This window comes from Sebastes fasciatus, chromosome 18 (genome assembly GCF_043250625.1).
Source record: "Sebastes fasciatus isolate fSebFas1 chromosome 18, fSebFas1.pri, whole genome shotgun sequence".
NCBI classification, from domain to species: Eukaryota; Metazoa; Chordata; class Actinopteri; order Perciformes; family Sebastidae; genus Sebastes; species Sebastes fasciatus.
This window is the reverse complement of record NC_133812.1, coordinates 17,885,609-17,909,263: the sequence shown is the minus strand read 5'-3', so window position 1 is coordinate 17,909,263 and position 23,655 is coordinate 17,885,609. Positions and strand designations below refer to the sequence as shown.

Here is a 23,655-nt window from a genome sequence, read left to right as displayed (position 1 = left end):
TGACATTACTCCTGGCACTTGCTTCTGCGTCTTACTTCCCATGCAGCTGATTTTTTCCAACTTGTTCCACAATCAACCCTCCCGACAGACCTCTGGCTTAATTTGGATTTTCATGAACAAATGGTAAAATGCTCGTGGCTCTCTGAGGTCTTTTTATGCTTTCTGCCAGAAAGCAATATTTCACTTTACTACTACGCAGAGAGAAGAATATTAGAAAAGGGGGAGCTCCGCGAAAGTGAACATTGCCCTCTTTCTCAATTAGGATCGCACACTTGTGGGCCAACTCTTTTCAATATTGCTTAACGTCAAACTTTGAGTGACTCGAGTGGAGATGTTTCTCATTTCTGTCTTTTAATTTGCTTTTTCAATTTTGCAAATGGGATAGATATTGACTCTGGGAGAGGAGCTGCAGGGAGTAGTGATCATTCTTCCCTGAGTTAAGATGCCCAGCAGCTGCCTGCCGCGACTTTGAAAAACGTTATCTTATATTCAGCTGTGCTGCAGCAACAAACACTTAAAATGGTGGTTAAAGAAGATTATGAGGAAGCTATAGGGTACGTTAATCAGTCAGGAGTTTACTGATCGGCAGCTTTACTGGAAAGGAAGAAATAAACTGTGACTTCAGAGAGGATTCAACATTTCCCACAACCCTAAACCACAGTTAAGGTTAATCTATCTATTCAATCTTCATCTTTACCCACTCTAAGGCCACTTCAATTGATTAAACATGTATTATTTAAACTGCAATTACAGTATCAGTGTATCTATTAGGGGCACAGTAAGGACATTATTAGACTCTCTATTATTAGAGCTGGTCGCCCAACAACCTGAGCAGCTCAGCAAGACAGACTTTGATTAGATGAGATCATGAACGTGAGGCCCACGCTGATAAGACAGATATGATGGCAGATCTCACGAGAAGGACAATAATCAGCGTGGCAGAAATCTGGTGTGTTTGGCGGAAAAAGAGAGGCTCATGACAGCCGCCTGGAAGCTGTGACAGACTGAGAGCAAATCACAAAAGATTTTAAGCACTGATGTGAAATGAATATTTGAGCACATCAGCCATCCTGTTGAGCTCTGCGTCTGCCAGAGAGCGGTCACTCACAACTTATCACCGTCACTCCTTTGAAGAATGGCTGTGACAGCAGCATATTGTCCGCAGGCTTTTCAGCACAAACAAGGATAAAAGGGAGCAACGATTGGAGCCAAATACAAGCAAATTATTGGGGACAGCTTGCTTCGCAGTGCCAAACACTTTAGACTGTGGCAACAACTTATGCTCTGCTTCAACACTGACCTAAAGCATACAGTACAGTGGGATCAATACAGGAATGGCTGTAGAACAAAAGCAATGAAAAGTCACTTGAATCCCGCTGGAAAGCTGTGATATCACGTGACACTTGCTGATAATTAACACTGCATATCCAACTTAAAGCTGCAGTGGGTAGAAATGGAGCAAATATGATTTTTAAAAAAGTTATTTTTATAATACGTCACTATATCCTGACGGTAGTGTATGAGACAGGTAATCTGCAAAAAATCATGTGCCCCTGTGTCTTCTGGTGTCCTCCGGTGCTCATAACGGCATCTGCAAGATTTCACAGACCGGAAAACAACCAATCAGAGTCGAGCTGGAGTCTGCCGTGCAGCTGCCATCTATGAGCTGGCTGTCAATCACTTGCGAACTCCGACCAAACGGTCAAACTAGGCAGCGCTGATCAAATATGAATCAATATTTTGTTACTGTAATGCATATTTCTCGCCACCTTCATCCCAGCGTTTCATCGAAAAACACTGAGCGCTTTTTTTATGTTTCTTTGACAACAATATCTTGACAACATATCACCACTCTAAACACCGTTGTATGATCGACTAGCATCGCCCCTTTGTTTTTTCTTATCTATTTTGGCTGCTATCTGTTTGTTTGACATTGTTTTTTCACCATGAGCACCAACAAGAGGATGCTTGCCCTCATACTTTGTATGGATGAAATTGTCACCGCTCATCTGACAGCTGTAGAGCATGGAGGACGATCTGTCAGACACAATACGTAAGGCGATAAAAGCACAAAGCTCACCAGCAACATTCGGTGTCCACCCAGCCAATCTGCTCCCACAAATGGGCTTTTCAGTCTTTGCTATGATAGTGTCTGTCTGACATATAAAGCTCAGGATAGACAGACACGGCCAAAACAAGCTTCTCCTCCATCTCTACAGTGACGTCACCAGTGCTGTTCTGAAAAGTTCAGATATTTTCAACTGACATATGCTCTCGCCTCATTGAGAATAATATAAAAACCCGCTATGTGGACACAGACTCTAACAGAGCTTTATTGAACTGCAAGATACTGTAGACTGGTAGGAAATCCCCCACATCTAGCAGTTCCAAGCTATTGGATGTCTCCAAGACCCACATCTGTAATACCTTCTGAAATCAAATGAAAACTCATCTGAATCAACTTATTCTGTCATTTTGTCATCCTTCAGTTCAACTTTATTCAACACCTTTTGAAGTGCAAGTTTTGACTTCAATATCGGCATCATGCATAATTAGATTTACCCTTCTCCCCATACTCCAACCAAATTGTGTTTCAGTTTTATGCCTTTGAAAATATGGAGTCCATATTGAATAATGATTCCACAAAAAGCAGATTTTGCAGAGAGTTAAAGACTTATAGAGGCTCAATAAGATTCGCTCCCTCATCTCTGTCGTACTGTGTACTTTATGGCCACAATATTGCTTTTTTTTTATTAGGTTTTCATTTTTATGGGAGTGACATTTTCATAGTTCCAATGGGATTTTTTGGTGCTTTCGAAGAAGCCAAATTTGGCGCCGTGCTGTATTTGATTACTGTAATTTCCATGTTTTTACCTTTCCTAAGTGGAGATGTTGTTGGGGTTTGACTGTGGCTGGTGTCTCTAATGTCATTTTGTTGTTACAATCCGTCAGGCAGTGCCCTGGTGGCCTAGTGGTTATGACGTTATGACCAGCTGTGGGCCTTTGCTGCATAACACCCCTTTTCTCTCTCTCCCCCCATCGTTTAATAAAGTAAAAAACTAAATCTTAACCTGTCTATTAAACCACACAGAAAGGAGCTTACACACACACACATATTAACTTGCCCAAATTCTCCTCCAGCTTTAGTATAATTGTTCTGTAATTGCTGTTGGTTTGCTCAAGCTACCATCTTAAATTGCGTGGATTAGTCAATAAGCCAAGTGAACTCAATAGAGTCTGTTCATTTACGCATATCTATCAACTGTGGGAGTCGTATATTTGTGTGTGTGTGTTCAGCGGTGGTTGTCTGAATCCCCCTGCAAAGGGATTTTCTCCCCCTCCGGTCAAACTGTTGTGGTAATTTGCTGTTTGCTTGCGAGGCAGAAACCGCTTCAGCAGGAGGAACACCTTTGCTAATTGTCTAATTAACAAAACACATTCTCTTCCACACAAATGCATATGCTGCTGATGTGTGCACAAGAGACTGTGGAAATGAACACAATGCTCTTTCTCATACACGCACAATGCAATAAATAACACACAAACGTTATCTGTTTCTCTCTCTCTCTCTCTCTGCAGACGACATCAGGTGAGGACATGCGTGATTTCACCAAAGTGCTGAAGAACAAGTTCCGATCGAAAAAGTACTTTGCCAAACATCCTCGGCTCGGTTACCTACCGGTCCAGACGGTTCTCGAGGGCGACAACATGGAAACGTAAGCAACACTTGAGTGTCTCAATGAAACAGAGCTGTGATCAAATCTGATTAGTTAAAGTACATTAATCACTCCTTTCATTTACAGATTGACTGAAACAGAATCCACTTTGTTTATTTACATGTTGATCATGCCTCACAACACCTCTCAGCTGTTCTAAAGTCACAGTAAAAAGTGATGTCTTTAGCTTCAGTAATGTGACGTGTATGTGAGTGATGTTCCAAGAGGGATTTAAATCAAGTCCTCAAAAAATGGCTGAGTGAAAACAGTGTGATACGGAGCTCTGTTGGCTTTCACCCACACATCCCTGACTTGGTCAAAAAATTGATGCTGTCAGAGGTCGAGATATCCTGATCCAAGCTCCAAAACCCTTGGTAGCGTTTTTCTTTAGATCCTCCCTTCTCGGTAAAGCTCTTAAGCCTAAAACAACCATGCTCCCAGTTTGTGACTCAGGCTTTCGTTTACTACTTTTCAGTCTCCCAGCCAAGATTGCTTGAGTGATAACGCTTGAAATATTAATTTTCTTAGACTTGACAAAAGCTTTCAAGACACACAAGACTGACTTTGACGTAGGGCTGGGCGATATGGACAAAATCTTCTATCCAGATACAGGTCATTTCATATCTCGATAAAGATCTGTATATATCACGATATGATTCCATTGAAAGACGATGAATTATCAAATTGAATTATCGCCCAGCCCTACTTTGACATGTAAAATTTGTTAACTGCCCCTTTAAATTTATCTTACAGTCAAATATCCTTAGGTTATGAGAAGTCTCATGCCTGACACACACACACACACACACACACACACACACACACACACACACACACACACACACACACACACACACACACACACACACACACACACACACCTGTGCTACAGCATGTGGGGAGTGTTAATTTCCCACTCAGCTGATGTGTTTACTTACCTGTCGGTCCAGTCATTACCAGGTGCCGTCTCTGCGCTGTAGATCTTCTGTCTGCAGCACCTGCCCCAGTGACTACGTCTGATTTATGTCCCTGTGCCTGCCAGCCCTAAATCCCCCCGGAGAGACATTTAACTCGGCCCACATTATGCAGACGCCTCTGGCGGCGTCCTCATCCTCCCCGCCGGAGTGTGTGTCTGAGTTACGGCCCTTTGGAATACCCGCCCGCCTGCACAGTGTTCTCCGAAATTCACTATGTTTTACTCGTTTTTGTTTTTCCTCTACATTTTTATCCGTCCATCTATCTATTGTCTCCTTTTCTCTGCCTGCCACACATTTCCCGCTCAGGCTCTCTTACTTTTGAACAACGTAGTTTTGCATCTTATAAGCTCCATAAAACTCTCAAAGACGTTTGTGCGTGCATTCACACTGACTCACCTGTTCACTTGCGATGGATTTTCCCCGACATCCACCTCTCAGATGGATTGCACTCCGTCTTTCATCCCTCCCATCGTTGCCCGTCCTCCCCCTCATCTCCCACCTTCCTCCATTCTCACTTCCCTTCCTCCCTGAAAAATAACTCCTGCAGAGATGCCTGCTTGATAAATGCCTCTGAAGGGTTGAGGAATCGTGGTGAAACGCAAGGATCTTTTCAAAATGTGGCAGAAGGGAATGGAGACTTCGAGAAATTTAGGACCATTTCATCATGGTCATCATTTTCCCGTCTCTCTTACTGTATTAGTAATGTGAGCTGTGGGCTATCCACATGTGGCCACAGGCTTGAGTACACTATAAACAGCTTTATGTGTAGAAATAAGCCTGAATGAGTCATTTTGGCTCAAAGATACGATCAGTGTTGAGAAATTCTCAGTATGCCATATTCATTTTAGACCCATATTATCACACTATAGTGGCTTTTGCCATATCTAAATTGACCTAAATTGAAATGGATTTTTCTATAATTGGAACAAGGTCCCTGAAAAAGAGGAATTATACAGATTAGGTAAACATCATAACATTTGTTGCCATATTGTTTGTAATAAAAATATGATTTATCCCAATTTTTCAACCTCAAACGATAGTATATGCAACATATATTTCATTTATGTTTTAAAAGAAATCCACTTTTAAAGGACCTTACAAGGTAAGGCAATTATACTTTGGAAAAGGGGAATGTGATGTGCAGTAAATTCAATCAAATCAAATGAAAACCAAAAACTTCATAAGATGCACATGAAGTGCAATATTTTAAGGAAACTTCTAACAAATTGTTGAACTGTTGTATACCTCACTCCGACTGTACGGTAGAGCTTTTCTGTAATTGGAACAAGGTATAAAGAGGAATTATACAGATTAGGTAAACATCAAAACAGTTGCTGCCATATTGTTATTGGACAAATATGATTTACCCCAATTTTTCAACTTCAAAATATAGTGTATGTGACATTTGTTTTATTTGTGTCTTATACAAATCTGATAAATTAAATTGAAAGAAAAAACGATAGTTACGTATGTAACTACGGTTCTATGAGTTCTGGATGACTGCCAGAGGCAGTGTTTAACACTGGATGTTATCCATCTCGCGCACGCGCAGGTCGAGTATTTAATATCAACAAAGTCACATGTGACCTGGGATGACGTAGTTTATATAAGCCCACGTCATCATCAGATATGTCCCTCCAGAATCTTCTCGCCAAGATTCCGAGTGACAGCCAACTCTGGCAGTCATCCAGAACTCATAGAACCGTAGTTACATACGTAACTATCGTTCTATTTCGTTCTTCCTGACTGCCAGAGGCAGTGTTTAACACTGGATGACTACTACCAACGTAGTCACGAGGAAAACCCACCTCACCGGGAACGGCCTGTGGATTCCTGAAAGACCACCGATGCTATTGCATGGGGAGCAGCAACATTGACCCTGTAAAAACGGGCAAAGGTGCATGGAGTAGCCCAGCTGGCCGCAGCGCAGATATCACTTAGGGGGATCCCCCGTAGCGCTGCCCAGGAAGTGGAGACACTCCTGGTGGAGTGGCCTCTGATATTAAGAGGTAAAGGCAGTCCTTTTGACCTGTATGCTTCCTCAATGGCCTGAACAATCCACCTGGAAAGCCTCTGCTTGGACAGGGTGTGCCCTTTCCTATGGCCCCCATAGCAGACAAACAGACTATCAGAGCGGCGAAAGCTCGCAGTCACCTGTATATAATGCCTTAAGGCCCTCACTGGGCAGAGCAGTTCCGCTGACTTAGCATCTTCCCCCTGTAGGCATGAAGGGTCATAAGCTGCCAGCTCAATGACCTGATTAGAGTGGGTCGGAGCCAACCTCTTCGGGAAAAATGATGGGTTAGGCCAAAGTGCTACCCCTGTGCCATCTGAGTTCCAGCGAATACACGTTTCACTCACTGACAAGGCGTGAAGTTCACTCACACGTTTTGCTGATGCCATCGCCAAAAGGAAAGCAACCTTTACTGAAGACCACTCCAGCCCCGACTGCTCCAGAGGCTCGAAGGGGGGGGAGACAAAGGGCTTCTAGCACCAGATGCAGTTCCCACGAGGGAACCTTGACAGCCTGCGGGGGGGTTCCGCCGCTGGGCTCCTTTAAGAAATCGGGTCACCAGAGTGTGAGACCCCACGGTCTGGTTATCCACTCTGACATGCCCGGCTGAAATAGCAGCTACATAAACCTTCAAGGTAGAAGGAGAGAGTTTCTTCTCCAGCAAAGACTGCAAAAAACTCAGTATTATTGGCACAGAGGCACTCTGAGGTACCTCCTCATGCACTTTACACCACTCTGAGAATATTTTCCACCTGTTGGCATACAGTGCCCTGGTGGAGGGTGCTCTTGAGTCAGAAATGGTTTGAATTACCGCCCGGTCACATACCCTTAGGAGTGGGTCCGGCTCCTCAGGGGCCATACCCAAAGCTGTAGGCGATCCGGGTTCGGATGCCAGATGCGGCCCCCCAGTTGTGAGAGCAAGTCTTGCCTCTTGGGCAGGCACCATGGAACTCCGTCCAGAAGCCTGTGCATCCCCGGAAACCAGGGTCTCCCCGGCCAGTTTGGGGCGACCAACAGGAGTCTGTTGTTGCCGTGCTGTATTCTGTGTAGCGTTACTGCTATCAGTGGGAATGGTGGGAAGGCATAGAGGAGGCAATCTGGCCATGGGTGTGCCAGGGCATCCAGTCCCAACGGGCTTGTTGTCTCCGTCAGGGAGAACCAAAGAGGGCAGTGCGTTGAGGCTTCTGAGGCAAACAGGTCCACCTCTGCTGCGCCATATTTGCGCCATATCTCCTCTACCACCTCTGGGTGGAGCCTCCACTCGCCCGCAGGGGGTTTCTGGCGGGAGAGAAAGTCTGCCACCACATTCTGTGGCCCTGGCAGATACATGGCCCTGAGGCTGGAAAAACCAGGGAAAGCCCATACCAGAAGTCTCCGTGCCACCTGTAGCAACCGGGGTGATCTGGTGCCCCCTTGCCGGTTCACATGGTAGACAGCTGACTTGTTGTCGGACCGTACAATAACTTCTCAAATGTGGTAGGAATTTGCGAAGTGCCAAATATATAGCACGGAGCTCGAGCACATTTATGTGCTCCGCCGCTTCCTGTGCTGTCCAGAGCCCCCTTATCGCTCTGTGCTGCCATACTGCCCCCCAGCCGGAGGGCGAAGCATCGGTCACCACCACCTCGCGACGTGAGGGAATCGAACCCAATGAGATGCCCCTGGCCAGATATGCCCCGGCTCTCCATGGCCGCAACGCAAGGAGGCATCGGCAGGACACCCTGACTCTCTTGGATCTGTGGGACTTTGGATCTAATTGGAGACCATTGATCCAAATTTGGAATGGCCGTAAGTACAGGAGGCCCAGTGGCACTACTGATGTTACTGACGTCAACATACCTAACAGCCTGAGAAACAGGCTGTACCTCAACCTCCTGTTCTTCCGGAACCGGAGGAGGAGCTGGAGTATGGCGTTTACTCGTCTTGGTGTTGGGAAGGCCAGCATATGGCGGGAGTCCAGAGTTAAACCAATGAACACTACCCTTTGGCTGGGTATGAGACAACTCTTGGCATGGTTGACGGTAAGGCCCAACCTCGTCATGTGATGCAGAAGGGACGCAGTGTCCCGTTCTGCCTGTTCCCTGGTCAGAGCACAAATTAGCCAATCGTCCAGGTATGGGAGGATAAGCATCCCCCTGGCTTGCATCGGGGCGAGTGCCGCCCTCATGCACCTTGTGAAGACCCGTGGGGCAAGGGAAAGACCAAATGGGAGCACCTTGAATTGGAAGGCCTTGCCTTCGAATGCGAAGCGCAGGTACTGCCTGTGAGGTAGTGCTATTGGGACGTGAAAGTATGCGTCCTTTAAATCGATGGATGTGAACCAACTGTGCCGTGTCACGTTTTGGAGCACATCTGCTGTACTCAGCATGTGGAAGGGCAACACCTTCAGAAATGTGTTCAGCCCCCGTAAGTCCAGTATAGGGCGAAACCCACCCTCTCTCTTTGGAATCAGAAAATAAACTGAGTAAAAACCACCTTGCTGTGTCTCTAGCCCCAGCTCTTCGATGGCACCCTTCCCCAGGAGGGTGGCTACTTCTTGTCTGAGTGCCTGGGACTTTGTGGGATCTCTGACCGTGGACAGTCTGATCCCACTGAAAACTGGGGGCCGGCGTCGGAATTGGAGATTGTACCCTTGGGAAAGCGTAGCCACCACCCAAGGGTCTGAAGTGCTGCTTTCCCAGCAGCTGAGTTGCTGCTGGGAGAAGCGTCCGACTGCCGGCCCCGGGGCATCAGGATCTTCCCCTCTGGCCCTTTGGGTACCTGGGGGGGCGATACCCTGACCCCCGACCCCTTCTCGCTTGAGGCACCGGCCGTGCCGGAGCCTGCGAGGTCCTCGGGTACGTATCAGGACGAGCTGGAAGCCGAGGGCGACTGGTACCACCACCCTGTGGGGGCCGCTGTCGCCATAAAGGCGTAGGTTCCCGGAAGCTAGCAAACTGCTGCCGAGTCTGGTTCGCCTGGATTCCACGCTCCAAGGCCTGCTGTGCTGCTGGGCCAAACAGCTCCCCCGGAACCGCGGGGAGAGTGCGGAGGGCCCTCCGGCCCGGCTCCGAAAGCGGAGATTGGGCCAGCCATACCTGCCGGCGAGTCAGCGTAAGGGTCGACAGTAGTCTGCCAAGCTCCCTTGTGATAAGACCGAACGCCTGCAGGGATGCATCACTGAGGCTCTGGACGGAAGCATCCACGCCAGCAGTTTGCAGGGACTGGGACAAGGATAGTATCAGGTGGGAAAGAGAGTTTCCAAGACGGCCCATGCGTGCCGCTGTTTCATAAGCCTTGACTAGAAAGTCGTCTGTGATGCGACACTGGGGCCTGGGACAGCGAGCATCAGGCCTCAAGACCTCATTGGGAGACACAATAAGGGCGGCAATAGATGGCTCCACTGCTGGTATCTTACCCAGTCCGTAAGTGTCAGCGTTCTGCATTGAAGCTAAGGCCCTGCCGTCAGTGGTGTGGTGGGAAAGCGATTTCGGGTCTGGCCAGCATTTGTGGAGCTCCTCAATGTATGGCTGGGAGGGTGGAACAGAGAAACCCGCCAGGGGCGGGGCCCACCTAAAAAATGCACTGGATGAGGTGCCCGCAGTCGGGGCCTCATCCACGCCTAAGCGTGCCAGAGCCATACGGACCACTGGCTTAACTGTCGCTGGAGCAGACTCTGAGCCTGCCCTGGACCCACTTCCTGACTGCTGGGAACAGGTGTCAGAAGCGTGGGAGGAGGCTACTAGCTCTCCCTGTCCAGGCCGGTCCTCACAGAACTGGCTACAGGAAGCCCTCGTAGACAGGGCATCCTCATCCCATCCCGGTGGGGTAGGCTGGGTTGCGTTCACCCTGCCTGGCTGAAGGTTAAGGAGCAGCGCTTTAATCTCAGCAAACTCTGATGTTAGCGTGTCGACCTTAGTTGCCAAACAGTCCACTTTCCGTGCCTTTTTTGTAGGTGGGGACCCCTCAGGTGGGGCGCGTCTCCGCCCACTCCGTGAAGGTACACCCGATAGGGTCAACTGGCACTCGAGCTGCTCTTCTAGCTCAGCTAATCGAGCTATCTTCAGCTCCCGTGGCATAAAACTACAATTCATGCACTGACTGTCGGACAGCCCCTCCCTCAGGTGTACAACACCGAGGCATGTGGGGCATTCCTCATGGCCATCAGTAGCTAGCAGTGGAGCCATGCAGGCACGGCAAACATGCTCACCTAACATGGTGCTGCTGATATTTATAATAATTCGTAGTATGAATTTTATACTCTTATATTTAATTAAATAATGTATTTATCTTACTTATATAATGTGTTTACTTTGTTATGCAACTCATTGGTTACACTGGAGTGAAAGCACTCTCTAGTAACAGAGAGAAAAAATTACATCAAGTTGCTTAACAGGAAACTGTCTCAGTAACTAGACACTAGCTTTGAACTAGGACTGTTATTATACAAAAGACAGGGAAGATAATAACTTCCCCTTTAACAGCAGCCACAAAATAAGTTAACCCACAAGCGAAATCACTTACTGGGGAGCGGTCGCTCTATCTATCAACAAAGGAGATGTCTGCTTTAACGAGCGAAATCACTCGCTGCTGAGCAACACACACTGTAAAAGGAAATGAATTAGCCGACAACAGCCCAACGGCTCGTTGTCCGACGGAGGCTCGCCGATACTGTAGCGCAAACACTTAGCTCGGCGGCCATAAACAATAAAGGAGACCGAAAACAGACTCCTATCAACAAACGTAACTTAAACTCTAACGACGGGAGGATATACTCACCTTGTGATCCTAGCTCACCTGTCGTTAGCCTCGCTGAATTGAACCGGCGAAAACACCGGTGTTACAGCGTCTAAAGTGTTAGAGTGTAGCCGTGATTAACTAATCGCAGCCCTTGGAGGACGAAACCGTAGCTCCAACCATGCGGTTGCAGGGCTTCCAGCGAAAAGTCAACGGCTTATCTCTTTTACTCAACCTGCATTCGCGGATTACCTGCCGCGAGAAGATTTAAGGGACATATCTGATGATGACGTGGGCTTATATAAACTACGTCATCCCAGGTCACATGTGACTTTGTTGATATTAAATACTCGACCTGCGCGTGCGCGAGATGGATAACATCCAGTGTTAAACACTGCCTCTGGCAGTCAGGAAGAACGAAATAGAACTAATACTAACATCATCCTGAATATCACGCTTAAAGATTTAAAGTATTCCAGTTTCTCTTGCTGTGTACAAACAATATTAATCAGGCTCCATTGTTCATCTTAACAAAGTGAACTTCTAAGAAATTGTAATTTTTTTAAAGTACTGTAACAGCAGAAGAGAAATTAGATAGTCCGCTGGCTTTCCTAATGCACTCACCCACTGTCTCTCTACTTTTCACTCTTCTCTCATTTCTCTTTTTTAGTTCCACCCACTCTGTTTCTTTCCACCTTGAGAGAGCAAAACACCACCTACTCTCTCACCTCCCACTTACACCTTTACTTCTTTTCACGGCAGAGAGGATTTTTAATTTGTCACAGCTACATATGATAACGCGAAAGAGTAACCATTCTAATGATTTCCCACTCAGTGTTGGTTCTTGCTTGTTACCCTACATAACCAGGTAGAGTAGACGAGTCTCTGCTGCATTAAGCCACGCAGAGGCTAATGGCTTTGAGCGTGGATTTGAAAATAAGTGGCTAAATCTTTTGGGGTTTTTTTCAGAATCAAGTCTCAACAAAATAGTTTTGGCCACCTGTGCATTAGCAGACACGACTCAATGGGAGATACATTTATACAGGACTGAAAAGATGAAGTGAATAGTTTTGTGTTGTCAGCAAAGTAGGTTTTGATTTTTAGAATTAATTACATTAGAGAAAAGCGCAGTTTTTATATATGTATGTTTGTTTACTAGGGCTGTCAATCGATACAAATATTTAATTGTGATTAATCATTAATCGCACATTTTTTATCTGTTCGTAATGTACCTTAAAGGGAGATTTTTATTATCATAAAGTGGGCATGTCTGTAAAAGGGAGACTCGTGGGTACCCATAGAACCCATTTTCATTCACATATCTTGAGGTCAGAGGTCAAGGGACACTTTGAAAATGGCCATGCCAGTTTTTCCTCGCCAAAATTTAGCGCAAGTTTTTGAGCGTTATTAAACCTTCTTAACGACAAGCTAGTATGACATTGTTGGTACCAATGGATTCCTTTTGCGTTAACACCCTTATGTTTACTATATGTAGATAAGTATGTAGCCCAAGTAAATTAGTTTAAGGTGAATAAAACTCTTCTGCAAATATCATGTTGCACAATTATTTTTGATTCCAAATTATCTACTGATGATGGAGAGCACCGTCTAAAGCTGGATTTCTATTTGTGCGTTAAGAACGGTGGGTACGCCATCTACGTGTGTATGCTCCACATATATATACACACACACACGTTTATCTTTCTGACAGGTAGAGGTGTCAACATGCGCAGATAGTCTTTTATCTCTGACAGAGAAAACGGAGGACAGGGAGAACAGAGGGAAGCAGTGCTAACTGGTGACAGAGCGACTACCACAGCATGATGGACTAAATTAGAAAGCTTTGAGGGCATTCACAAAAAAAACAACAACTCTGAAAACACAGTGAAACATAGACTGCACGGTTTTTACAAATACATAAAGCGATGACAAAGACATCAGGTTTTTGGCAGTTTTCTTTCAGTGAGCGGTTCCAAGTTTTCTTAGGTAGCCAATAAGAAGCACGGCGCTCCAAGTCTTAAGTTTGGTAGCTTTATTTTAGCCAGCTTCAGAAACAGCTTGTGAGTGGGTGTTTCTTGCTTAACCATTACCATTACCATTTCTTTACCCCAGGCTTGGCGTTCACTCTACTGGCCAAGAGATTGACTTTAATCTTTCAAAGACTTTGTTAAAATGTCACCATCTTTATCCTGCTGGAATTTTCTGTCTAATTGAGTTTGACTTGTGAGCTCATTCAGGTCAAATCAAAAAGCGGGGATACAAAAATATCTTCATTTTGAATGTGCTCGCCGATTTAATAGAAAAGTCATTTTCACTGAAAAGCTTTTTTAGATTGAGGCAATAAGATATTCATAATAGATTGACTGATGGTGATCTTTTATGAAGTAGTCATGAATTTTGCCTCTTCAGACTTTTCGCACAATACCAGTAGAAGTGAAATGTTAACAGGGCTCTGCTCTGCTCCCTGTTATTGTACTTCAACAAGCCCTCCATAAAAACACACCCTTTACAGCAGCCTCATTTGTCAGGCCCCTAGAAACACCCAAGGTCTCTGCTGTTGTGATTTCTCCCCTCCTTCTCTTTCCTTTAGTCACCTTTCCATCACTCATTTTTTTCTCATGCTTCATTTCCAATTTCTTCCCCCTCTCTATTACAGTAATTTGTGTTTCTGTCTTCACTACGTCGTCAAGTGTATCCATCTGAAGGTTAATGTTATGTCACTCAATGCGGGTCAAATTTGGGTGAAAGGAAAATCATATACACCCTACAAAGCTATCATTTTTTTTGGCAAAGATGAAAACTGACATCGCTCTCTTGAAAAACAAAATGAGCAGCCCGACTGTACCCTCTGGCAAAGAAGTCGGCGGGGGCGCGTGAAAACGCCGCACCACCGGCTCTGAGTAGTTAGCTCAGTCTGCCCTGTCGACCCCGATCTCTTTTTCTCTCGCTGTTTCTCTCTTTTCCGTCTGAATCCCCTGCTACATTTCAAATTCTCCTCGCAGCTACAGAAGTGTGACTACACTGGCTGCCCCGCTGTGAGAAACACAACCACCGAGCCGCACGGCTCCCTCTAAATTTCTCTGCTTTAATGTGGGAACAAAAGCGCGAGGCGAAAGAATGTCAAACCTCAACTGTTATCTCACCAATTTCTAGCCAGCCCCCTTCGCGAAAACGACACGTTTCTTTGTATTTTTCGAGATAAGAGGGTGTCCCACTTGCTTACAAATAACAATTTATGCTCTTCTGCGTCTCTAAGAATAGCTGCAATTATCACGGACTAGAAACCAGTAACTTGAAAAGACTTAATGAAATCAAGACTCGTGCCTCTAGCATCCAGGCTTGTCACATTTTGTATCCAAATTCTCTAATTAACAGCGGCTTCATTTGCTGGGTTCTTATGCACCAAATGCATCTTTTTATAACATAATGTATTCAATAGCAGATTAACTAGAAAATAGGTTGTGTATATGTTTTCGCTGGCATGCTATTTCAGTAAATAAATCCTGCTGGAAGTAAATGAGAAAAAGGAATGAATTTGGGCCATATCATTCTGTATGCAGGAGGAATTGTAAAAAAAAAAAAACAGTTAAATGAAATATGTGTGACAGCGGTGAAGTCAGCTGTCATAATCAACCCTTTTCTGGGCAATCTTTCATACACACAACCTGGCTATATTACAGTGTGCTGACAGATCCATCTTGCCCATCTTGACCCTTTCAAAACTCACTGAACTGACAATCAATCTACACATTTCCTGTGTCACAAGACTATTTTGATGCAGGTTTTAGAGAAAGTCACGGGGGATAATCATAACCACATGTATTGGTGACTGTAAATGCCTTCGTTCCTTCCACGTCTTCCTCCACTGTGCTGTGTTTTTGACCCTGAAATGTTTTGTGGTACCTTTCCTCCCTCCCTTCCCTCCCTCCGATTCTCTTACAGTCCCGTCACCCTCATCAGCATGTGTCCGGAGCAGTATGAGTGAGTATCTACGCCACCAGCAACACCTCGTCTCCAGACTGGAATGCCTTTTAACGACACCTCCTTTACTCCCCTCTCTCCTCACTCACCACCCCCCTAAGTCCTCACTCCAACTAAGCCATGGCTGCACTGCATGTTGCCTGCCCGCCTGCTCGATCCACTGGCTGAAATATGCGACCGAAAAACTCACCCACTGCCTCCTTCCTCACCACCACCTCCTTCTCTTTCCTAAAGCATCCAACCAGCATTCAGTTGCTCATCCCAGCAGCGGCTGTCAAAAACCATCCAACCGCTCCGTAGATCATCCTGCTCTCCTATTTCTCTCTCTAGGATCATCAGATTTGTTTTCTAGGTGATGTTGTGAAGGGCCATTAGGTTGCGTGCGTGTGAACGAGCGTGTGCATGTGCCTGTGAACCTCTGTGTGTGTTAATGAGGTTGTGTGAGCATGCAGAATCTCATTCATCTCCATTACCCCATTCATTTCCAGGCTGTCCCAGTCACCCCAGCTCTCTCATGACGACACCCACTCCAGGATAGAGCAGTATGCCAGCAGGTACGCAGCGCATTCCCCGATCATCATCTCATCATCTCAGACGCCACAACGCACACACATAAAGACGAGCTAACTATGCATTTAAATGTTGCACATTTAGAAAGCTTCATTATGGAATGAGAAAGCCACGTCTAAAGGGACCTTACTCGTTTACACTTATTAACTAAAAAACACATACTTTTTCTAACTTTTTCCCCCCAAAGAGTACTTGCCTTCAGTCTATACAGTACTTTCAATGCATTACTGTGCAACAATATTTTTTCTTTGGATGGATACAGTAAATGCAGCCGTGATGTTGATGCTCAATCAAATCTTTGTACATTGATTTTAAGACAGTAGTGAGATAAATGGAAACCAGTTGCTGCCTGGAAGTGATGAAAAATGACAGTTAAAATGGAATATACTATATTATGCTTTAGAAAAGAGTAAAAAAAACAAAAAAACTTGTGTTTTCGTTAGTTTAGAATGAGCCCTTCATATCTACATAATGAGCGGGTCTGCTTCATGGAGTCCGCCATGTTTCTACAGTAGCCCAGAACGGACAAACCAAACACTGGCTCTAGAGAGAACCTTTCACGTTTTTACATACTGAGTGGTGCCTTCAAATAAAACTTATGAGCTTGTGTTTACAACATGGAAAGTCATGTACGCGATATGCTAGACGTTCAAGTGGTTAAGTCGTGAGAACACTGCTGCTAAGCAACGGCAATATTAACATTACGGCCTGCGGGTAACATAATGCAGTAAATGCAAAGACATAATGACAGAGGAAAAAGATGAGGCCATTTGGAATATCAACATTTTCCTCAGACCTATTATAAAATTACAAAGAAAAACAATATATGATTGTCGTGAATATACAAGAAGGGGGCGTTTATATGGACTCTTGTCTTGAACACGGTAAACACGACCCCATTTCAAGGCACCAGTTACCTACGTTGAAAAGGGAGCAGAGGGGTATTCAGTTCAATTTGTAACCTCATCACTAGATGCCACTAAATCCTTCACACTGCTCTTTTAAGGAAACATTTAAAGAATTTTTGAACTGTCGTATATCTTCGACTGTACAGTAAAGCTTCCAGACAATCATGCAAATCCAAATTATGTTGGCTGTCTTTTATTAGTTGCTCCTGTGCTTCTTGAAGAGGAGATAATTGCCAGGTAATCTCAAGTTGACACTTTGAGGTCAGAATCACAAACAAAGCACGTTCTGCCAGTATCTATCAAAGAACGCTTTTACATATTTTGCGAATATGAACCAGCTTTATTGAGCTGGGACATTACCGAGGCATAAAGAAGGAGAGTTTACCTCGAAATGAGAGAAAAATAAGCCTTCATTTAAGTGTCATTTTGAAACCTGTTTCACCATGCAATTATAGACAAATGAGAGAAGCAAAACATGATATTCTCCAGTTTGCCCTCAGACAGCACCAGAACAACTGACAGACACAATGAGCAATATCTGGATTTCTGTCACGGCCAGCAATCTGTACAAATGAATGCTCCACAAAAGTTGAGTGTAACTGAACTGTCGGCCTGAACTTTTTAATGTATACACAGCGGAGAACACGGCATCTCTAGATATTTCATAAACTTTGAATGCAGTTGAAATATGCTGTTGTGGCGTGAGAAGTGTCATTAGAAGCTACACTCTTACACTTTTGAACAGTGTGTATCTGCTTTTTATTTTGTGGTGATGGCATACATTAAACGACAGATGACTGTCTGTGAACTCATGCAGCCGCCCACGCCCGCTGGCTGTTTCCAGCCGCCCACTTCAAATGATCCCGTTGCGCACATCAACACACTGACCCGTGTACACAGTGTGTGATCCGCAGTTAATCATCACCAACATCGCCACACTAATGTTCTGCTGCACTGAGATTGAAAACCTGTCATGTTTGATTTTGAAGATAAGTCTGATTATTAAGATCCCAAAGTATCACAAATCCCATCTTGCCCCTTGAGTGAATCTCTAATCAGTCCAAAGCTTATCTTCTCTAAAGCGGACAACGGTTGACTGCGTCAAAACAGCACCCAGCGTCCCTCCGCAAAAAAAAGCTTTAATCACGAAGGCTCTTCTGATGCAGCGCTGCTCTGTCTGGCCTGTAACCTTTCATTGGTCACACACCATTAACCTTCGCTCAGCGTTTCTGCTTGCATTGTTTTATCAGCAGTGACACAGACATGAGCCTTGCGAAATTACAATTTTAACTGAAATATAGACCCTGACATTGTAGATTATGGCGTAGCTTATAGATTTGCATGGAAAAATGCACACAGTGATGAGGTTTCACCAGTGGAATAATAACTTTAAATATCCCCCTCCATGCATATTCTGTCCCGGTTCAGTTTTGTGACTGGATCGTGTTCTTAATGTGCTGGACAACTCTGCTGCTGCTCTGTTACAGAGTTCAGTAAATAGAAAGACAGGCTTTGATATGAGGAACCGGCCTCATTAGCATGGCTGCTTCGTCTGAATATATGACCAGAAAAAAAGTGTTTCCCCCAAAGACGCATGCGCCTACACACACTCACACATCTCTGCTGTACATCTCTCAAAAAATATGGTTGTGCACACACATACTAGACCACAACGTTGCATTTGGTCATTTGTCATGTAACCTGCTTGGAGACCACATCCTTTGAATTTTTATTGGTGTGCTACTGTGGCGTTGAGATCCGCATTTGTTTGACATCGCTGTTCTGCGCTCAGATGAGATGATGAATGCTTCAGTATTAACTAGTAATTTAAGTTTTCAGCCACTGATGATGAGGGTTTCTTTCTCAGGTTGGCCCAGATGGAGCGCTCCAACGGCTCTCTGCCCACAGACAGCAGCTCGGCTACAGGAAGCATGTAAGTCACCACTGGTCATTTCTACATTTCCTTCAACATGACTACACGTTTCCATCAAACATTGTTTCACAGATTTCCTTTTACAGTTGCTGCACATATTCTCGTATAATTCCCGAGCCTCCGGCTACACGACTACTTCACTCAGAGCAGGTGTCAATCACAGCTGTCAATCATGACGTCTCACCTCCTTTTTATAGCATCAAATAACTCATTAAAACCAAACTTATCAGAAAAATTAACACTTGAACATACATCAGCGTGATAAGAGCTACTTAAAATGACAGAAACCATCTTCGGGAACATTTTATTTGACCTGTACTTTGAATCTTTAGTTTGGCCCATGTCCCTGCCGCTAACATTGAGGGGGCGGGATTTATGACCTATACTGCAGCCAGCCACCAGGGGGCGATCCAGATGTTTTGGCTTCACTTTTGGGGAGCAGTCATGTCGTCCATCTTTATAGACAGTCTATGGTTCCAACCAACAACAACTAAATTTGATCCAAAAGTCGAGTAAAATATTGTTCATGTTTGTTTTTATTTGTTTATAACTCTGAAGAACTTCCTGTGCTCTGTGTACCTGTCAGGTTAGCCCAGAAACTTGCCTTCCTTGCTTTCAGTGTGCCAAAGATATAAGAAGGTGGCTGAAAAGAGATCAAGAGTGTGTAAGAATTGAGAAGAGGTTTTGAGAGAGCAAAAGAAGTGTGGAATGAGGGGGAAAAGACAATGGGATGTGGTTAGGAGAAGACTTCAGTAGAAATGTAATGGATTAGAGTGCCAACAATGAGAACTGAGAGTGGTTGGTTTCAGGATCTCTGATAACGACCCGTTATCTTTGATCAGAGGAGATGAGAACATGGCAAACTTGAAAAAGAAGAAATCACAAAAACAGGGTAAAAGCTGATGAGGGGCACAAGCTTTCAAGTGTCTGATGTGTGCGTACGTGCTTGTGTCTGTGAGTGAAGACGTGTCGGCATCTGCAGGCCGTTCGAGTTGAAGGGCGTGTTTGTCCCTTTTCCCAAGTGAGATCCTAATCGGGGGAATGAGCACTTGAGGTTCAAACGCCCCCTGAGTTCATGGACACACCAACATGTGTGTTCAAACAGAAACACACACATTATTTTGGTTGCACACTCTTCACTGTGCTCTGGAGGGAATTACTTTCCGTTCTAAGATAAGACAGTTGCAGATCACAAGATTTCCCAGATCATAGATCGTCAACGTAGATTTGGAAATTAGCCATGTGTGAAATGAATTTGTGCATGAGTATGTAACAGATACAGATTATCTCAGCAACGATTTCAAGTAGCGCAAAGCCAAAAATCAACTTTTTTTTTTACACAAATGTGTTTTCAGAAGTGTTGTAAAGTGTCTATCTGGAGAGCGCAGACGTTCCCTGTATGGCACGTAGAGGAAAACAAGTTTTGGGATTTTTAAAAAGAAAATTCTTAAAAAAGGAGCATTACAGGCACATGGGAGGACAGTTAAAACCTTTGAGAATCTTGAGTGAAGATGAAGTGAAGCATCAAGCTTCATTCTGTTGCAGGTTGAATCCCCTGCTGATATGCCTGCATCGTGCGGACCACTGCTCCCACACTTCACCTTCATCCGACCTTGCTGTGCAGAATAGCGGTTTTAGAAACAGAAGGTGTTCGATTGAAGACTCCTAAAAGCTCTCTCTGCGTTTTCAGCTGATCAATAGAAACACAGAAGAATAGAAAGACAAAATGTGTTGGTGAGCAGGAGAGGGTGGATTTATTATCCTCTCCGAGCTTTCGTAATGCGGGACAAACACATTATTCCCACTCCTCCTTGGTCTTTTGTGCTTTGTACTGGGGCTTATTTAAGAGAAGAAGCCATTATCTTCGCCGGCTCTGAAACAACACCGACGTTTGTACACACTAGTGTGTAGAGCGCTAATGAGGTGAGGGAGATGATGGTTTGATGAAGGCTAATGGGTTTAACAGCAGAGGGAAAAAACACCCACCAGGGCACATTTAGAACATAATCATAGTTCTTCCACTTTCGCTTACTTTCACATCAGTGTCATTTCCGTAAGATTTGCATTCGGCTTTGCTACAAAACAACAACAGCCACAATGTAACTGTGAAGATAAAAAAGTGCACAATCTTCCAAACAATAGCGGAACTAGTGCATTTTTCCAGCACACATCTTTGACAAGAATGGCTTTGTACTTATCAGCACAGTGCACACTGTTATAGCACCTGTGTGCGTACTGCATATGTCACGTTTCAAGAAAAAAACATCCTCTTTTGCATTTTTTGTAATGCAAAGCCGTATTTGGTTATTGTTATAAATAAAATGAATAACCAAGCTTTCATCGCAAACATTTGGGTCTTGAGAGACGATATACACTTTTATGTATTGCAACATATTCAGCATATTGAACAGTGGCACTAATTAGGAAGAAAAATGAACTACATCCAATTTGCCAGCTGTAGTAGGTTATTATTGGTGGTTGTGTGCAGGAACTTATTTGAAATGGATTCCCTTCATATCGGCTCTTAATTTTGACTGAGAGCTAAATAATGTTGAGATCGTTGGGATACTTGTGAAAACAGTCATCATTACAGCCCGCTTAATTTCACAAAAATAATTTTAGAATACAGTTAAAGGTACAGCGTGCAGGATCTGGCAGCATCTAGCGGTGTGGTTGCAGATTGATACCAACTGAGTACCCCTCCGCTCACTCCTCCCTTTCCAAGACTGCGGTAACGTGAGCCGCTGAGTGCAACACCGTGGTAACGCCGTTCGCCTCGCGCAGAGGCCTTCCATACTGTAATGACACTAGTTTAGGAGCAACGGAAGTCAGACGGCAGCTGGCGGCACCACTGTTTAGCACTCTATGGCTCATGTTACTGCAGTTTCACAAGAGTGTCAGAGAACTACGGTGGCCTGCAGGTAACCTAAAAACGTGAAAGGCTTTCTTTAGAGCCAGTGTTTGGTTTGTCCATTTTGGGATACCCATAGAACCCATTTCCTCACCAAAATGGACCGTACGTTTGGAGCGTTATTTAACCTCCTTTGCGAAAAGGTAGTACGATATGGTTGGTACCTTAGATTTTCGAGTTTAACATACCAGTATCTTCACTCTAGCTTTAAAACTGAGCCCGCTACAACCTCCGAAAGATCGTTAAAATGAATTTGCGTTATCGCATTAACTTTGACAGCCCTAGTTACACACTGTTCCTTTAACTGACATGCAAAGTCTTTGGAAGTCTGCTGTGTTATAAATGTGATAAAGCTCACTTAAATGTTACTGTGCTGCAGTAAAATGTCATTCACATTAGTAGTCCGTGAAGTATGGGCTGTTTTTAAAAGGCCACAATCAGCCTGTAGCCCTGTTTTTTAAACACCAACGTGTCCATCAAGCCCTACTTTTAAGGAAAAGGTAGCTTGTAGAAATAGCAGTATTGTGCTTTTATAGATACCACTAAAGTAAAACAGCCCACTCAGCCATATCTCTTCTCAAAAGAAGCAGCTGCTCATTGTGTTGTCAGACTCTTCAGCTACGGATCCTTCCTCTTCCTTTTTAATGCCTTTTGGTTTGGAGTGGTTGATTGTCTTTCTCTTTCTCTTCTCTCTTTTTGTGAGATTTATTCTTTTCTGCCCACAGCTGTTTTCACCCAAGCCTCTTTGTCTATCACACCGTTCCATCTGGATGTTTGTGTGGAGGACTCACACACACACACACAAAAATGATCCCCATGCTTCACATGAGAGTAGATGGTGCCTTCCTGGCAGTGTTTGAGCTTATGAAAATATGCATAGTGTAACATGGATGACTGTGTTTGCCAATTACATGCATGTTTGGCTTTTGGCTTGTATTTTCCGATCGCTCAAAGCCTGCAAACACCGATTTGGACTCACTGCCAGCTGTGCAGTGATATCAATAATTAGTGTACGTGTGTGAGAGCGAGAGCTCTAGAGATAAAATGTGTGTGTGTGCCAGTGGCTTCAGAGCTTGTGTCATTTTTTCGTCCTGCGTTGCTTTTATCTAAAAGGGAATCCTTAATTAGGAAGTCAGTGTTGCCTACTTTCTCTGACCTCCAGCCAAAGCACAATGTTGTCATCGATGCCTCGGGACGTCACCGAGGAGCGAGACTCCCCGCTTCGCTTTTTTTTTGTTTGGTTATCTCTCGCTTTCCAGTCTTTCCCCCAGTGCTCTCCCTCTTTTTTCTTGTCTTTTGATATTTTGCCCTTTTATTCTTATCCCTCTCCCTTTAATTTCTCCAGCCCTATTCTGTTTAAACCTCCTTTTCATCATACCCCGCCCTCCCCTCTTTCACATCTCTGCCTTTCATAATTTTTTAGTTGTAGTCCACTCATGTTTTACCTTCGGGCCCAGGCAACCTTCAGATTGAACACCAAGCACAGAGGTAAACATGGAAAGAGTTTTTTTTTTTTGAAGGCCTGCATCATAAGCAAGACACCTGGACTTTACTGTGATAGGTCCCCAAATGTGGAAGTCCCTCAGAAAGCGAGGTTGTAACATCTCACCAGAGGGGAGGAATGAAAGCCTTGCAGACCTGTTTCTGTCTTTATCTCTCACCGTTTCCTTCTGAGCTCAGTCTAGGCAGCTGATAGTGCTATTCAGCTTGAGAGAAGCTGCTCGCTTTGTGATACGTTAGCTAGGCATCAGGCCCGGAGGCTATTGTTGTTGGATAAAGAAGACGCCTCAGCCCTCAAGTCCCCCGCTCACCCTCACCAAGCATTGCATTGCAGCTAATAGCCTCGGCATTCATCACCATTATTCACATGTAATTCTTCTCCCACACTGATGCTCTCTTCCTCTATCATCTCTGTGTTCCTTCCTCTTC

General features: G+C 44.6%; 1 protein-coding gene across 5 annotated transcripts in view; it reads left to right on the top strand.

The window, feature by feature from the left end:
• utrn (utrophin) overlaps positions 1-23,655 on the top strand; it is a 192,038-nt gene that overhangs the window by 151,929 nt on the left and 16,454 nt on the right. For 3 of the 5 annotated variants that reach the window (XM_074615999.1, XM_074616001.1, XM_074615998.1), the window contains exons 69-72: positions 3,580-3,716; positions 15,366-15,404; positions 15,893-15,958; positions 18,750-18,815. In XM_074615999.1, the coding sequence (XP_074472100.1) occupies positions 3,580-3,716; positions 15,366-15,404; positions 15,893-15,958; positions 18,750-18,815 (308 nt within the window). Of the gene's footprint in view, positions 1-3,579; positions 3,717-15,365; positions 15,405-15,505; positions 15,665-15,892; positions 15,959-18,749; positions 18,816-23,655 lie in introns of those variants that run through there. The other 2 variants (XM_074616000.1, XM_074616002.1) reach the window with 2 other exon arrangements.